An 18,698-nucleotide genomic window follows, 5' to 3' on the forward strand; every position below is an offset into this window, starting at 1 on the left:
CAACATTCAACCGTTGACCAGAGTTATTGCGATTTGGGTTTTTTTTTATAGAATGTAGTTAAAAGAATATTAAGTACATTTCTAACTATATACACGGATGGTCACAACTCACAAACTCGCATATGGGAACCGTGGTTATAAATTTATACCGTAACAAAGAATACTTACTTTTTAAAATTAAAATATTTCTTCTTGTTTTCTACTTTTCTTAAACCCTAGAAACATGTCAGCAAGTAAAACCCTGTTATCAGCTATTAAAAATTCCGTCCCCAAATTCCAATTAGTCCAGATCGAAGAGTCGCTAATCAAATTTCACAATCGCTGATAAATTTTCAAACTTTTGATCACACTCATTTTCCCCAAAAATCTTTGAACCCTAAAATCATACACCTTGTTCTTTCAAACACAAATATCCCACCTCAATCTTGTGTAAGTTTCTTCAGTTCCCTTCAATCCCTCAACAATTTTGACATAATCGAACCCTACATTTCACTTTCTTGCCGCCTTTATATATCCAAAGATTTTGACCTAGCTAATGAAATCTTGAATCAATTAGCAGTCAATAAAGATATCCAAAACCCCATTGAAAAGATCAGATCTTTTTTTGATGAGAAAAATGGGTTCCTTAATAAGTTTGGTGTTGCTAAGCTGTTAAACACTCTGTTCTGTGTTTATGCTGATAATTACAGGTTTAATGAGAGTTTAGAGGTTTTTGATTACATGAAATGTAATGGTTTTAGTAAGATTGATGATCAGTCCTGTATGGTTTTTTTGCGTGCGGCAGAAAGATACCAAAAGTTTGAATTGTTATCGGATTTCTTTCGAAAAATGTTGGATTCGGGTGTTAAGATCACGGATTGTTCGATGACAATGGCGGTCTCGGCTTTGTGTAAGCTTGGGGATAACGGTAAGGCGAGAGAATTGATAAATGAAATGATTATTGAAGGGGTTAAACCGAGTGTGTATGCATATAATGCGTTGATGTTTTCACATTTAAAGAATTCAGAGTTTAGTGAAGTAGAGATGACCTTGGATTTAATGAAGACGGAAGGAGTCTCGTACTCTTTGGCAACTTATACGCTTTTAATCGAGATGTATTCCAGGTTGGGGAACATTGAAAAAGCAGACAAGGTGTTTGTTGAAATGCTCGAGAGAGGTATTGTGCCTGATGTGTATGCGTACAACGCAATGATTAGATGTAGTTGTAAGCTAGGTACGTTGAAAAGGGCTTTTGAATTGTTTGGTGAATTGACTGAAAGGGGTGTTGTCCCGGATGTACATACTTATGGAGTCTTGATCAATGGCTTATGTGAATCAGGGGAGATGAAAGATGCAGAAGATTTGTTAATTGAAATGCAAAGTAAAGGTATTGAGGTGGATGATTTTATAGTTAATACGTTAATCTATGGTTATTGTAAGAAAGAAAACGTTGACGATGCAATTACTTTGATGAGTTTAATGGAGAATAAAGGGTTCGAGCCTAGTGTCATTTCATATAATATTATTGCAAACGGGTTGTGTCAAGCAAACCGACACGAAGAAGCAAAGATATTACTGTTTACAATGGCGGAAAAAGATGTTGCTCCGAATATGCTATCTTACACGATATTGATTCATATATTTTGTAAACAATGGGAATTAGATGAAGCTAAAAGGACGTTAAGAGAGATGGAAAGTGAAGGAATGAAAGCGAATACTGTAACGTATAATGCTTTAATAGAAGCTCATTGTCAGGAAGGGTTAATGAGTGAAGCATACAAAATAAGGGATGAAATGCATGAGAAGGGGGTGGTGCCGGATCTTTATACGTATACTTGTTTAGTGTATTGGGTACCCGCAAAGTCCTCGATTACTGCAATGCGTCGTAGTCCAAGGAAGGAAGAATTTATCAAGAAATTAAGTTCCACGTTAATACCTAAGAGTCTTTTAGATCGAAATATTGCAAATTATACGGCTATGATTTGTGGTTTGTGTAAGGAAGGAAGAATGGATGAAGGTTTTTTGTTGTTTGATGAGATGAAAAGTGAACAAGGTGGTATTTCAGCGGAGGAGAACTTGTACTATTCTCTTGTTGAGACCATTCAGTGTTATTAAGGGTTAAATCTTATAATTGTATTATAGATTATTATAGATTTGATCCTTTTGAAAAGTTATACATTCATATTCGTTTGAAATAAATGATTACTTTGAGAATATGAATGTAGGAAAATTATATATGAGCAATGTGAACATGAGTTATGAATGTAATTGTTCATAGCTTGCTACAGTTATGTGCCCATCAACTCATAAGCAACCGTAAATAGCAACTCACAAGCCCATAATGCAGCATCAGTATTAGCTTGTCGACCCGACCCAGACCCTATTGACAGGGTTTTTAAGACAACACTTTCTTGGTGATGTCATGATCATGATAACCTGCTACTAATTCTTATGGTAAATCAAATGGTAATCGTACACACTCGGCTAGGGAAGAAATTAGAAAAATTACAAACCATAAAGGCTGATGCCACAAATTCCATCACCAAAAACCATATGATGACTGGGCTTCAACTATATCAACTGTATTTGAACTGTTAGATAATAACGATCATCCAAAGCAATATTTTGTGTTTTTGTCTATAACAAGATAGCATATCATTTGTTATTCAAGTAGAAGTAGATTCAAGATCGGAATATCAATACCATAATATATTTTAATATTAGAAACTGAATCAGTGTGCATGTTCACAGTGGACCGGTCTCACAATGAGACATATGAGATCGGGAGATTCAAAATTGAGATGGTTCAGGGATCGAGTTTTGTAATACGGTTCGGGTTTCCGCCCGAAAGCGTGTGTGCGCGTGAAACATTATAATGTGGGTGGGCAATTCTCCCGTCGGCGATTCCAAATATTTGCCTTTCAAAAAAATATCACTTTTAATAAATAATAAATATGTTGGCGGACATAATTGAGTTGTGTTAGATGAACCATCTAAATTTATATGATTTGGAAGCCAATGTTGAAAGAAATGTACCACCACAGAAGCTTGAAATGTTGATTTGGAATCAAATTCTTAAAACCCAAAAGAAGATATAAACCAAAGTAGTACTGCAGCCTCTGTCTCTAGCGTATTGGAGTCGAAATCATCAAACCTAAGTCATGATGTCAAAATGGCAAGATCAAATAGTTACTCAGTATTACGTAGTGTGAAAACTATAAGTATAATTGTAAAGATGAGATGCACATTACTTTTTTCTATAATAACGTCACCTAGACTCTACATTACTACATATTTGATTCGATGGGCAAGAACTGGTGAACACATTTGAAAAATTGAAGTCGTGTAAAGAATCAAAAATGCAAAGACATATATATGTACTTCTCAGAGCTACAATTTCATTTCTCAAGATTATCATAAAATGCATAACTTGTGAGTTTACAATGCTTACGTCTCAACAAGTATGAAATCCGTTTTAACTTTCCGGTCGAAAGAAGAAAGCCAAAAGGCTCTTAGTTTATAGAGAAATGTTGACATCATCGCTTGCCTCATCATGATCCACATTCAACACATGAGAAAGACAAAATTAGAGACCAAGTGACACTTGTGAACACATATCATCCTTGAATATAGGTGGCAAAATAAACACACTAACCTTTGAATCATTGATATAATGCATTTACGTCTTCGTTTAACCATGGTGCTTCTAGAAATTGATCGTTTAAATTGATTATCTCCATCTTAGATTGACAAAGACTGCCATACTCTTTTACAAACTCAACGTTCCTGTCTTTATCATGTTTATCTGTTGACTCAATGTCAACATTCATTTGACTTTCTACTACACTTCCTCTTCCTCCTTACGCAGTTAAAGATCGGCTGTGAGTATAACCTTCATCCTGCAGCTCAGAGATTATAATATTATACGGAGTAATTTATATTTGGGTTTTGCTAACGTATGCCTCCATGGAACGTTAACGTGCATCTAATAAACTCGTAATTTACATAAATATCAGAATTTGTACTTAATATTCATAAATTTAGGGTGCGTTTGATAAAACTAAATGATTTAGCACTGAATGGTTCATAATCTGAATCAGTCAAAGGTTTTGAATGAATGAAAAAAAAAAAAACATATTGAACGAATAATGTGAATCATGTAAAATTACCTTATTAACCTTTGACATGAATAAAAACTACAATATAGTTGTTTAATAAATGTTCTTGATATATTTTAAAGAGCATATTATATAAAATCTATGTGCTTAATGGTTACGAGATAATTTCAGCTCTAAATGGTTCAACGATGAATGCTGAACCATTTAGCACATCCGAAACATTCAATTAAGAAGTAAACAAACGCACCCTTAATCTAATAATTTCCATTTTTATGCGTGCATTAATTACAAATTATGACTATTATGGAAATTTCGAGTTTATTTAATGTACATAAACGTATGCCACGGGGCATACGTTAGAAAACCCTTTTGGTAAAACTATCTCCCAGGGTCTAACAATCTCCATCGAACTCGATAGATTATTAAAAGATATCAGGCAAACTGGTTAGTAAAGGTGGCTACTAAAACTGCTAATAGAAAAGGTAGTATCCATATTTAATAACACATTTTGCACCAAATCCATTAATTCTTGAGATCTCTTGGACACCTAAATTGACTCCTTTTAAAAAAAAAAAAAAAAAAACTTAGTAACATTACCTGACAATCTAGCAAATAAAATAAGTAACAATACGCTTATCTAACTTACCCTTTGTGGGAAATAATCTGATGTGCCATTGACAGCAAGCTTTCTTTCACTTTTATCACATGTAGTATTAACCGCCACATCACTAAAAACATAATTGACTTTGTCTTCGCTATATGTTAAGTCAACAGCAGTATTTGTATGGTGTTCTGCTACACCTTTTTCACGAGCATAATCTCTGTCCTGCATAGCAGAAGATAAAGCCTAAAGCTTACAGCCTAGAGAGTACTCACAACAACTCATTTTGTGATCTAGACTCAAGGTTACAACAATCACTACTCGGAGAGTACTTGGTCGGCACTTTCTAGAGAATACTCGCAAGGTTGGAGAACTCGCTTGGAAATTTTTGGGGAGATCACGGCATCTCGGGGAGATCTCGGACGTTGACTTTTTATTTTTTCTAATATAAATATATGTATACTTATATGCATTTATAGGATATTTTGCGAGAATACTCGAGAAATTAGCGAGAAAAAATCCGAGGTTTTACGAGAATATCTTATAAATGAGAGAGAATATCTGATAAATGAGCGAGAATATCTGAGAATTGAGCGAGAAAATCCGAGAAATCGTGGCTTTAACCAAGTTTGACCCCGTTGAACGAGAAATCTCGCAAGACGGACATCTCGTCTCGGTTGCCTTCCAAAAACCAAAAAAACAGATCTCGGGGAGAAACAACGAGATTTACTACACTGAGTACTCGGCAACTAGGGAGTACTCGGATGTTGTTTGACCGATTGTTTTGACCAACTATGACTGACTTTCCGAACAATCCCGAGTTTTGGCCGATTTTCCGAGTAACCCCAAGTTTTGAGCGAGTTTGACCAAGTTTGAACGAGTACTCCCCGAGTTCTGCAACACTGTCTCTACTAATAAGCATATTTTTATCCTAAAGGATTCGCATCACCAAGACTAGGATGGAGATGTTCTAAAAAATCATTAAAAAGTTGAGACAGCTTACCAATAATCGTTTCTTTAATATCTCCCTTTGAGGCATATTTGAGACTACTTCTTGATTTGGTTGAAAAAGGCATAATCCATCGCCATTATTTGTCATCATTATATCAACATGAGGTGGAAAAGATCTTTCAAAAGAAGAAGGCATCAATTTCTGTTTTGTTTGAAAAACAAAATCTTCTATAACAGACTCACATTCAGTAGAATCAACCCCTTGCACCACGTTTCGAAAGTCAAATCGATATACTTGGTCAATACTTCTCTTCGGTGCGCGTGAATCAAACGCATATGTTGTGCTCGAAGATGCATTTTCTTCAATGTTCGTTCTCTTCGACTTGTTTGCATCGGATGAGTAAGCGGTGTACAATGGGCTCGGAGATGTTCTGTCTTCATTGTTGCTATGGTGCACCACAAATGTTTCTGGAAAAAACATACAGAAGTCAACCAAGGTGAAAAATGCAGCATCTAATAATCATTTGCTTAAATTATATTTCGGATATTATCAAGGTTGCTAAAATCGCTACTCGGGAAGTACTCGGTCGGGACTTTATAGGGACCAGAATACTTGGTTGTTGACTAAGTTTGACTTTGACCGATTTTAGCCGAGTTTTGACCATGTTTGATTAATTTTCCGAGTTTTGCCCAAATTTTGGCCAATATTCCAAGTAATCCCGAGTTTTGACCGAGTTTTGATCGAGTTTTAACTGAGTTTGACCAAGTTTGACTGAGTTTGACTGACTTTGACCAAGTTTGAACGAGTACTCCCCCGCGCTGCCAAAACCGAGTACTCGCAGATAAATTCCAAGAATGCAACAATGGATATGATGTTACGAGTATGATGTTGTACTACACCTCTTTCTTTTTCAGTTTCTCCATCCTCTAATAAAAATTGGTCATGAGCAAAATCTCCGCCCTGCATTAATTCAAATAATGTTATCTAAATTACAAAATCAACGTATCTTTTGGCCGGTAGAACAAGGTTTATCTTTACCAAACTTTTGATTCTAACAAGATTTCATCTGTATATTATTGTTTATATAACTAAAAAAATAGCAATATAACATGTCAAACGGGTCACGCAGGTTGTAAGTCACCTAAAATGTAATAAATTTCTTTAAAACTCCAAGAAGGCTTCATTCACAAAAACATGTAATACTACAATAGTATAGTGTTTGAACCATATTTGACACAATAAGTCAATAACCATTCATATTTGACTTTTAGAGTTTGACTCGACCCCGACTCAGCCGACTAGTGGTTTTCAAAGTCTTGACAGAGATCTTACCAAATATTGTTTCATCGAAAACTGCCCTTGAGACTTATCTGCAACGGAACCAAGAGAAAGACCCACATTTTGCACCCAATCCGTTAATTCTTGACGAGACTTGAATACCTAAAATTGAGTCCCTTTTGTTAAAAATTGGTAACACCTGATGATTTAGCAGAATAAATCGGTAATAAAAAGGTAAAAAGGTAGAAGGTTTTCCCTGTTCGGGCTACCCGGGAGGGCGAGTAATCTGACCCCATACTCTAATGTACGCAGCCCAGCAGGATTACTCCCCTGGCTATTTCCAACCCTTCTCTGGCTCGTCCTGGACAGGATTCGAACCTGAGACCTCTTACAAGGAACTCACAGCCCCAACCACTGGGCTATCTTGTGATAGGTTAAATCAGTAATATTAAGCTTAATTAACTATACCCTGTCTGTAGAAAACTCAGATGTGCCATTGACAGCAAACTTTCTTTCAATTTCATCACCTGTATCATGTTTTTTTTTAACCTCAACATCACAACAAACATTATTAATGTTGTCACATTTTTTTTCAACCTCAACATCACAACATAAATTATTAATGTTGTCTTCTTCATCAGTATTCATATGATGTTCTACTACACCTTCTCCTTTTTCCGTTACTCCTTCCTCTGATAATAATTGTTCATGAGCATAATCACTGTCCTGCAAAGTGATTAAAACAGAATATCACATAATAATATTATTTGATTGTAACAAAACCTAATCTTAACATTGGTATAATAGTATTTATATTACAAAAAATAGCAATATAACATGTCAAATAGGTCAAACAGGTTGCAAGTCACCTAAAGTGTAATAGATTTCTGAAAACGTCCAACAACGATTCATTTCCAAGTACTTGCAATTGCAATATTATAATTGTATAGTTTTTGAACCATATTTGATACAAAAAGTCAATAACCAATCATAAAACTATATAAAGATTTTATATAAACTAGAAAAGGGCAATGGGTCAACTCAGCCCGGCTTGCTTTCATAAGTTACATAACCATAGATTTTGCCATCTCTACTAGCGAAAGCATGTCATACCATTTCATCAAAACAGTTTGCAATTGCAATATTATAATTGTATATGTTACACCAGATGTTCATTTTATATGAGTATAAAATATAAAATTTGGACATCTTACCAAAAAATGTTTCATCGATATCTGCCTTTGAGACTTATCTAAAACTACAACTCGATATGATCTAAAGGGTCCCGCAGATGTGGATGCATCAGCATATGTTATAATTTTATCTTGACCATTGCCATCATGACACATAAGCATATCCTTCACACGACTTGCAACAGAAACATCCTTCACAAGATTTGGTGTAACCAATATATCATAACCATATTTAGATAAATCGAGGTCTTGCAACAAGTTTCTAAGAGCAAATGGATCTGTGTCATCACTAGCACCGTTTGCATTAAACACGTACTTTGGGCACTCGGTGGGGCTCAGAGATGCCATATCCTCACCGCTGATTTTTTCTCCTGTGAATGTTTTCAAACAACAAACAAAAAAAGCAACTGAATCCTACCTAATTCAGGAGTGTTATATAGACTTCATGCCACACAAAAAATGACACAAGAACACGCATTTGAATCCTACCTGCATTTCGGAGCTTTTGGCGCATATTGTATACTGTTTGTAGGGTAGACATATTATTTGGATTTAACTTCTTCAATATCATTAGAATTACATGTGGTTTTACATTCTTTTTTGTCAAATCCAGCACCAAACGAGTTTCATTATCAGACAATCGCATTGCATACGGATGACCCTTCATGTGTACGGGTGCAGGTTCATGATTATGTTCTTCACATATCACCTTTAATGTCCAAAATTTAGAACACTTGGAATTGTTTCCAACCAATTTAAACGGGCAATTAGTCTTTTTGGACAACTTAGGATGCCTATGAGAGCTTTGACTTTTGTATATACCGCAACGATCACACATAAGCGTAACTTTACACATGACCCCTCCACTAGAATTGTAAGTGCTGGATCTTTTAGTGATGACTACATAACCAAGAGAACGACCCACATTTTGCGCCCAATCCGTTAATTCTTGACGGGACTTGAAAACCTAAGATTAACTTCCTTTTGTTAATTGATAACATTACCTGATGATTTAGCAAAACAAATCGGTAATAGTATGCTTAATTAACCGTACCCTATCTGTAGAAAACTCGGATGTGCCATTGACAGCAAAATTTCTTTCATTTTCATCACGTGTATCAAGTTTTTTATCAACTGCCACATCTTTATCACTACAAACATTATTAACGTCGTCTTCTCCATCAGTCGACTCAACGGCAGTATCACTGTCCTGCATAGTGATTAAAACAGAATATCACATAATAGGACGTGATTTTATTTAAATCATGTTACCTATTTCACAAAACTAAGATATCCTTTGACCAGTAGAACATGGTTTATCTTTACCAAGCTTTTGATTCTAAATCTTAACATTTGTTTAATATTACAAATTACAAAAAATAGCAGTATAACATGTCAAATGGGTCAAACAGGTTGTAAGTCACCTAAATAAATTTCTTGAAACCTCCAAAACGCACTAGCTACACTTTTGGTATAACCAATCATAAAACTATATATATATAAACTACATTGGGGTAATGGGTCAACTCGGTCGGGCTTGTTTTCATATGTTACATAACCATATAATTTAGCCATCTCTACAAGTAAGCATGTCGACTAATCGAATCAACAGCAATCGATTTATTGGCTACTTGACTATCGCTTAGAGCCTAAATTGAACTTCGGGTTTAAAACCCATGAGAATTTGATTCTTCATTTTCATGGCATCTCACACTTTTTTTTAACCTACTTATTGGCCAGGGGTCCATGCGGAAGCAATCTCTTTATCCATAGATATTGAGAGGGATGACTTTCTCTACTCTTGGGTCTTGGGGTGTATCACTCTGGGTGGAGAAATGACTTCTCTTTATTCTAGGATAGGGGAAGGATTGTATACTTCTTACCTCCCCATATTGGGTTTAGTTGTTGTTGTTACTGGTGTTGTTGTAAGCATGTCATACAATCTCATCCTAATAGTTTGAAGCATTGTTGTAAGAAAAAACCCCGATTGCACACGATTAATCCATTTTAAGAACATAACGATACGATTTTCAAAATCCGTTTCATTGATCAGTCAACGCCAGTTAATTGTTCAAAACCGGATGTGTTGGTCAAGTCAGTCAAATTCGGTTAAAGTCAAAATCGGTAACATGTATCTAAACTAGAATTCTAGAATTGAAGAAATTTTGAACAAATGAACGATTATGTTTATGTTATTACAAATTATGTTAAAGTTTAGGTTTAGGTTTATGTTTATGTTTATGGCTTTCTTCTATAATTACGCATATAATACTGAAATTTATTATTATTTAATTGTATAAAAAGTCCTAATCCAATTAATCCCCATAATCAATTACTCCCTCCAAAGTTCCGACTAATTACTCTCCGAATAGCGAGTTATGCAACCTTGGTTAGAAGTACAAATGGACAGATGTATACCAGATGTACATCGTATATGACTATAAAATTTGGAGATCTTACCAACAATTGTGTCATTGAAAATTGCCCTTGAGACTTATCTAAGACAATGTCTCGATATGGTTTAAAGGCTCCCACATTATGACACATAAGCACCTCCTCCACACGACTTGCAACGGAAACATCTTTCACACGACTTGTAACGGAAAGATCCTTCACAAGATTTGTCACCATCATATCAGTATACCCGTATTTAGATAAATCGAGGTCTTGCAACACGTTTCTAATAGCAAATGGATCTGTGTGATTATCACTAGCTTCTTTTCCTTTGTTTGCATCAAAAGCATCCACTGGGCACTCGGTGGGGCCCAAAGATGCCATTTCTTCACCGCTGAATTTTTCTCCTGTAAATATTTTCAAACAAACATACAAAAACGGCGAGTAAGTACGCAAAAATAACAAAGCAACCTTACTTAAGTCGAGTGTTGTATAGACTTCTTGCTACTCAAAAAATGACACTACAACACACATTTGAATTCTACCTGCATTACGGAACTTATGGCGCGTATTGTATATCGTACTGATGTTAGAAATATTATTTGGATTTAACTTCTTCAATATCATTAGAATTACTTGTGGTTTTACATTCTTTCTTGACAAATCCAGCACCAAACGAGTTTCATTATCAGACAATCGCATTGCAAACGGATGACTTTTGATGACGTGTACACCTGCAGGTTCATGATTATGTTCTTCACATATCACCCTTAATATCCAAGAATCACTACCCAGGTTGGAAGTTTCTCCAACCAATTTAAACGGGCAATTAATGTTTTTGGTCAACTTAGAATTCATTTGAGAGCTTTGACTATCGTATATACCGCAATGATCACACATCAACGTAACTTTACACGTGACCCCGCCTCGAGAATTGTAAGTGCTGGATCTTTTAGTGATGATAATGTAACCAAGAGAACGACCCACATTTTGCACCCAATCCGTTAATTCTTTACGAGACTTGAATACCTAAGATTGACTTCATTTTGTTAAAAATTGGTAACATTATCTAATGATTTAACAAAATAAATCGGTAATAATAAGCTTAATTAACTATACCCTGTCTGTAGAAAACTCAGATGTGCCATTGACAGCAACCTTTCTTCCACTTTCATCACCTGTATCATGTGTTTTTCCAACCTCCACATCACTATAAATATTATTAACATTGTCTTCTCTATATGTAGACTCAACAGCAGTATTCGTATGTTCTACTACAACTTCTCTTTCTTTTTCTGTTCCTACTTCCGTTGAAAATTGGCCATTTATTTCTTTTTCCGTTGAAAATTGGTCATCTATTTCTTTTTCCGTTACTCCTTCCTCTGCTGAAAATTGGTCATGAGCATAATCACAGTCCTGCATAGTGATTAAAACATATCTTTACATGATTTAATTCAAATCGTGTTACTATTTTACAAAACTAACATATCTTTTGGCTGATAGAACAAGGTTTACATTTACCAAACTTTTATTATTTATATTACAACAAAAATAGCAATATTACATGTCAAATGGGTCAAAACCTAAAGTGTATTAAATTTCTATAAACCTCCAAAGAAGGCTACAAACACAAAAACTTGCAATAGTATAATAGCATAGCTTTTTGAACTTTTATGATACAAAAAGTCATTAACCAATCATTAAACTCTAACATAAACTAGAAAAGAGTTAACTCAACCAGGCTTGTTTTCATATGTTTAATAACCACAGATTTTGCCATCTCTACTAGTAAGCATGTGATTCCATTTCATCATACAATACATATGGACAGATGGTTACACCGGATGTTCATTCACTAAAACAAATTTATCATTTGTTCACACATATTTGTACACACTTGCAAGAAAGTATGAACTTTTTGTTAAATTCCCTACACTTAAAAATGTGTGTAAGCTTATTACATTTATGAATGTAGAATATTATTGAATGTTCACACATAAAATTGTTAGAAAAAATTGTTCACACTTATTAGTGCGTAAAACAAATTTAATCACATTTAAAAGTGTGAGTAAATTTGTTACACCTCATTTCTTCACACAAGAGGAAGTGTGAACACCAGTAAGTGTGAACTTTTTTTTCCTTACAATTTTATGAGTGAAACTATGATGATGTACTACACTTATAAATGTGATGCATTTACACAATTATATGTGTGAGGAAGTTAACAAAAATTTCAGACTTTTTAAAAATGTGTAAAATATGTATGAACAAATGATAAATTTGTTGTAGTGATTGTATATAAGACTATATAATTTGAAAATCTTACCAAAAAATGTTTCATCGAAATCTGCACTTGAGACTTATCTAAGACTACATCTCGATATGGTTTAAAGGGTCCCTCGGATGTAGGTGCATCAACATCTGGTACATTGATATATTGACCTTTGCCATCATGACACATAAGCACCTCCCTCACACGACTTGCAACGGAAACATCCTTCACAAGATTTGGTGCAACCATCACATCATACCCGTATTTAGATAAATCGAGGTCTTGCAACAAATTTCTAATAGCAAATGGATCAATGTCATCACTAGCTCCTTTTGACTTGTTTCCATTAAACGCATATACTGGCCACTCAGTGAGGCTCGGAGATGCCATTTCTTCACCGCTCATTTTTTCTCCTGTAAATGTTTTTAAACATACAAAAGTGGTTACGCAAAAATAACATAACAACCCTACTTAATTCACGAGTGTTGTATAGACTTCTTGCCTCACGAAAAATGACACAACAACATGCATTTGAATTCTACCTGCAATTCGGAACTTTTTGCGCACATGGTATACTGTTTGTAGGGTAGACATATTATTTGGATTTAACTTCTTCAATATCATTAGAATTACGTGTGGTTTTACATTCTTTTTTGACAAATCGAGCACCAAACGAGTTTCGTTATCAGACAACCGCCTTGCATACGGATGATCCTTCATGTGTACGGGTGCAGGTTCATGATTATGTTCGTCACATAATACCTTTAATGTCCAAAAATCACCACACTTAGAATATCTTCCGACCAATTTAAACGGGCAATTAGTCTTTTTGGTCTTAGAATGTTTATGGGAGGTTTGACTTTTGTATATACCACAACGATCACACATCAGCATAACTTTACACGTCACCCCTCCACTAGTGTTGGATCTTTTAGTGATAATAACAAAGCCAAGAGAGTGTCCCAAATTTTGCACCCAATTCGTCAAATCTTGACGTGACTTGAACACCTAAAATTAACATTCTTTCATTAATACTAACTGATAACAATATTGGATGATTAAGCAAGATTAAATGTTGTAGATACTAGTACTAATCTTAAATATTATACCTTATCAGTGCAAAATAGTGATTTGTGATTGCGACCTGGATTTGTTTCATTTACACCACCTTGGATCGAATTGTTGGCGTAAGAACAAGTAGCCATTTTCTCTAATGCACAACAACAACAAAAACAGTTTAAATTAAGCAATATCAGACCATTATATACAAAATTAAGACTCAAAAGCCTAAATGGACTTTAATTAAAGTATTCAAATTTCAAATGAAAGTAAAAAATAAAATAAATATAATGCTTAAGTTTTTTAGCGTAGTTTCTGAAAGAAAAAAAAAGTGTGGTTATTTCAAATATCAAACGCAATGCAATCCCAAACACCCAATGAATTTAACTTATAGTCATATGAACCCTAAAACGTGTTAGCTTCAGCTTTAATTTTATGTTCATTTTGAGAAAACGTTGAAATGACATTAGCTAGGGTTTAATTGAGCAACAATATCATCTAAAAACCAACAGGGGATACAATTACAAACCCTAATGAACGCTTAAAGCAAAAAAATGAGACTTACATTGTAGATACAGCTGACAGCAAGCTTTCTGTGTATAGCGATTACATCGATCAGTCTGATTCAAATGAAAAATTGAATGATTATTATAATTATAATTATAATTATAATTATAATTATAAAATTATAATTATAATTATAATTACAAAAATTACAAAAATATAAAATATGGAAACAAAAGAGAAAATAGGTTTTCATAACAGCTACAAAAAAGTGAATTTTGAAGTGACGCTGCGAATTGGATAGCGTGCCGATTGTCATTTTCAACGAGCTTTTATTTTCCCTGACAAAACCAACTTTACTTTTACTTTTTTTTTTGAAAAAAAAAGAGAGAGAGAAACTAAAATTAAGTAAGAGAATTGATATTTTCAACTATAAGATTTATAGATCCACTTAATGTTACTAAAATATCCTTAAATATGTGTTACACAAGCTTTTTGATAGAATATATTAGAGGGTATTTCTGTAAAATAACATAATATTAGGGTGGATTTATCATTTACAAGTTTGGAAAATATCACCACCCATTAAATAATGCAAAAAGTCTAATGAAAATGGGTGATTATATATACACAACTAATTTTTACAAATACACAACCAAACATGCTTTACAGTGTTGTACAGTATAATACTGTAAAATATATTTGGTTGTGTATTTGTAAAAATTGGTTGTGTATATATCACTACCCTTAGTAGGACACAACACAAAATACTTGTTAATCTATACAATGAGTTTGACTATTTTTTATATGAAAGTTGTCGGCACATCACTGAGGTATTAACCACCTTCGTAATCATTTATGATGAGTTTGACCCTTTAAACATTATGAGTGTTTTATGTGAGTCCATTTTCATTTTATATTTTATTTTTTTCTGGTTAAAATAACGAATACAGTAAATCAGTGGATCTTCCGTCAAAGGATGAAGTAACCAAACAATCAAAGATATTATCAAAATAAGCTCGTAACTAGAAAACTACACATCAACGAGCACAAAACTATTTACGAACGAGCCCATCCAACCGAACAATAACATCAATACAACAAAAAACATCTAAACATACAATACCACAACCAAAACAAACTAAACAAAAGGAACATGACCAATAAAACAATCTTTACACAACAAAACGAGCCAAGAAGTAAACAATAAAATCCCGCACAAACAAAGTTAAACCTTACGACCAATGTTGTTCATTTTACCATCAACCATATCAAGAACAAGTGGCTTGTCCGACCGATTGTTAAACGTATAAGTCAATACGTTTATGATCCATTCTCAACAAGTATACGAGTCATTGGAGCCAGTAAACCACGACTAACCAAGCCATCAAAAACCCTCCTCCTTTTCACCCTTCTCGACTTCTTCTTCACCTTCATCTCGTAAAGAAAACTTCTCACTTCTCGATGTCTTCTTCTTAATCTTAACCGACTTCTTTGGAGGAACATAACCACTACCACTACAATACATTTGGCTGATTAGGCACTACCGGGACTTCTTTTCCGCAACTTAACACCGACTTCAAAAATCAGCACTCTAATCACACACAGAATTGTCTAAACATGGTTACGAACCTAAACAAACTCCTTATCTTGTCCCATCTTATCTCTACGTGCACTATTTGAGCCCGAAACATATGTAATACATGCAGGGGATATTACCGAAGCCAGATTTTGTGACGCCCCGTACAAAACCATCATGTACGAATCGTCAACAACAGGTCCATTATACGGTATAATACTACATGCTGTTTTAAAACGGGTTTTGCATTCATGAAAAGATAACTTCAAATGTTTTACAAACGATAACGTGACACAAAGGTCGTTACAAAGTCATTATTCAAAATAACATAAGTTGCGAATGCAAAATAAAAGTTCCGTGATTGAGACATCTCTAAGTAATGCAGCGGAAGTCTAACACAGCGAGTCTGTAACAGCAAGTCTATACACCAAGACTATAACAGCAAGTCTAACAGCGGTAGCAATAACGTCTAAGCACATGAGAAATACATGCTTAAAAAGTCAACACGAATGTTGGTGAGCTATAGTTTGTTTGTAATCAGTAATGTAATGTAGACCACGAGATTTCAGTGCTTCAACCAGCAGTTTAAATCAGTGTTTCAAATCAGTATGATAAAGTATATGCTTATCCGTGGGCACCCTGTAACAAACTTAACAAGTAATATCACCCCCTAAAAGTAAACCTGGCAAGTGCGTAAGTTTACGAAGTATTAAACACTCGTTGAATGCTAGCGCGACTAGCCCGAGTGGGGATGTCAAACCTTATGGATCCATATCTAAGATTCGCGTTCACCAGTTCAAAAACCAATGGCTAAACGTTACTGTGCTAAGGGGAATGTTTGAGCCGTTATATCACCCACACATATATAAAGTTTAAGTACTTGTGTCTAGTATGTAAAACATAAAAAGCGTATGTATTTTCAGTCCCAAAAATAGTTAAAGTAAAAAGGGAAGCTATAACTCACAGTGAATGTGCGGTAAAAGTCGATATGAAAAGTAAGCAAGTAGTAAGTCGATCCAAACAAGTAGTTGGTCGATCCAAAAGGTCCGCAACCTAAGTCAATGGTTACTAAGTCAGTAAATTGCCCCCAAAAGTTTAAAAGTGAATAAGTTAAGTCTTAAGTATCATCATCATCATCATTCGTAAAAGATAAAGTAAGTTTTCAACAAAATAGAGATCGAAACAAAAGGCTGACTTCGGACCGCTGCTACGACATCTATACAAATCGAAAAGACGCGTGGTCAGTAGCCAAGGCTCCATATGTGAGTCCTCTAACCTCTATCCAATTTTCAGAACCTAACTCGATGTCATTTGACCGTGGAGACGGTTCAAGCGCGAGTAGGTCAGAATTTTCAGCACGTCGTTACAAAGGCGTAGCGACTTTCGGAAGGCTATAAATCCTAAACCGTATATCAGATTTAGGCGAGTCTTAAATGAAAAGTCATCTACTCGAAACGAACTATCTGAAAATCAATTTTCCAGAAATCCTAGGAGTCTGATCAGATCCCGAAAAACAGCAAACAAATGCTCCGGTGGGTTTCTTGGTGCTTGATGCTCATCACGGTTGTCATCCTTGATGCATGTAAGCTTCAAGTGTACAACTCTTTGATGTTTTAGCATCACTTTGACCAAGTTTCAACCATCAACACACAACTAAGAGTAAAAGCTAACATTCTACAAGTTTTGAACATCAAGGTTGTCTCTTTATTGTATAAACACAATAAAGTTTCAACCTTTGTCCTTTTGACACAAGTTTATGCATCTTCATCATATGAGATGATGAAGACTTGATCTTTATCATCACAACAATCACAAAAAGGTTCCAAGTAAGTGAGATCTATAATGATAACTTAGATCTCAAGTATTAAGAAAACCCTAAGCTAGAAAGCTTGGATCTTTACAAGATTAATGAGACCATAAGCTAGAAAGCTAAGATCTAGTGAAAGTAATGAGACCATAAGCTAAAAAGCTAAGATCTTTAACAAAATAATGAAACCCTAAGCTAGAAAGCTTAGATCTTTAATCTTCTTGAAGATCCTTAAAGCAAAAGGCTAGATCTTCAAGCTTCATGAAGATCATAAACACAAGTTTGATCTTTTTAACAAAATAAAGGGATCATAAGCTAGAGAACTTAGATCCAACAAAGTAAATGAAGATTCAAAGCTAGAAAGGTTAAATCTTTCATGTTCTTGAAGGATTCAAATCAAAGTTTGAATCTACAAGTTATAACAAGATCAAGAAGCTAAAAAGCTTGATTTTATGATGATGATGATGATGTCGTGTACATGAAGAAGAGAAGAAGAAGAATAAAATTTAAAACTTACAATTTTTAGTGTGAGAAAGACTAGAGAGAGAATTAGAGAATAAGTGTGTATAAAATGTTAATGAGATTAAGTGTGAAATGGGTGAGTTTTGCTTGGTATTTATAGGGGAGTGGGGTGGTGGTAGTCGTGGGTACATGGGGGGGGACAAGGGGGACACCTTTTTACTTTTTGATTAGTGGTGGTCTAAAGGTGGTGCTTATGTTAGGATCCCATGCAACATTTGTGATTATGGTTAACAAAAATGCTAGTATGTTCCCTCTTATAAATGGATTTTTGTCTTACATTTATATGAGTCATAAACTTATTAAAATTGGGCTATTTAAATAATCCATTAGCTAGAGTAGGGTGGCTTGAGTCCAACAAGGTAGAAAGTCCAACAAGACTAACTAGTGAGCATAAGTAAATTACTAAGCGTAATTAAGCAACCAAAAGCCCAAGTAATTAT

General features: G+C 34.7%; 1 protein-coding gene and 1 pseudogene across 1 annotated transcript; one reads left to right on the plus strand and one right to left on the minus strand.

Annotated features, from left to right (window-relative positions):
- The first annotated feature begins 223 nt into the window (after nt 1-223).
- LOC139901523 (uncharacterized) lies at nt 224-2,235 on the plus strand (annotated as a pseudogene).
- Nucleotides 2,236-3,360: 1,125 nt separating this feature from the next.
- LOC139901524 (uncharacterized) lies at nt 3,361-13,375 on the minus strand. Its single transcript, XM_071884225.1, has 15 exons — nt 13,330-13,375; nt 12,842-13,200; nt 12,125-12,136; nt 11,635-11,931; nt 11,061-11,544; nt 10,582-10,922; nt 9,176-9,331; nt 8,611-9,088; nt 8,143-8,492; nt 7,397-7,654; nt 6,983-7,090; nt 6,550-6,610; nt 5,702-6,117; nt 4,744-4,923; nt 3,361-3,878 (listed from the first exon to the last, which is right to left on the minus strand). Exons 2-15 carry the CDS (start codon nt 13,190-13,192, stop codon nt 3,840-3,842), a joined length of 3,531 nt encoding a protein of 1,176 aa, XP_071740326.1. The 5' UTR covers nt 13,193-13,200; nt 13,330-13,375; the 3' UTR covers nt 3,361-3,839.
- Nucleotides 13,376-18,698: the final 5,323 nt, after the last annotated feature.

The sequence above is a fragment of the Rutidosis leptorrhynchoides genome, chromosome 3 (genome assembly GCF_046630445.1).
Source record: "Rutidosis leptorrhynchoides isolate AG116_Rl617_1_P2 chromosome 3, CSIRO_AGI_Rlap_v1, whole genome shotgun sequence".
In the NCBI taxonomy this organism is placed as follows: Eukaryota; Viridiplantae; Streptophyta; class Magnoliopsida; order Asterales; family Asteraceae; genus Rutidosis; species Rutidosis leptorrhynchoides.

What these genes read in the sequence shown, in the direction of transcription:
- LOC139901524 (XM_071884225.1), bottom strand. Translation starts at nt 13,192, where the DNA reads ATGAGCGGTGAAGAAATGGCATCTCCGAGCCTCACTGAGTGGCCAGTA. An exon ending in CCATAAGTTCCGTAATGCAG is followed by an intron (nt 10,923 to 11,060) that starts GTAGAATTCAAA and finishes AAATATTTACAG; the next exon opens with GAGAAAAATTCAGCGGTGAA. An exon ending in TTTCAATGACACAATTGTTG is followed by an intron (nt 9,332 to 10,581) that starts GTAAGATCTCCA and finishes ATCACTATGCAG; the next exon opens with GACAGTGATACTGCCGTTGA.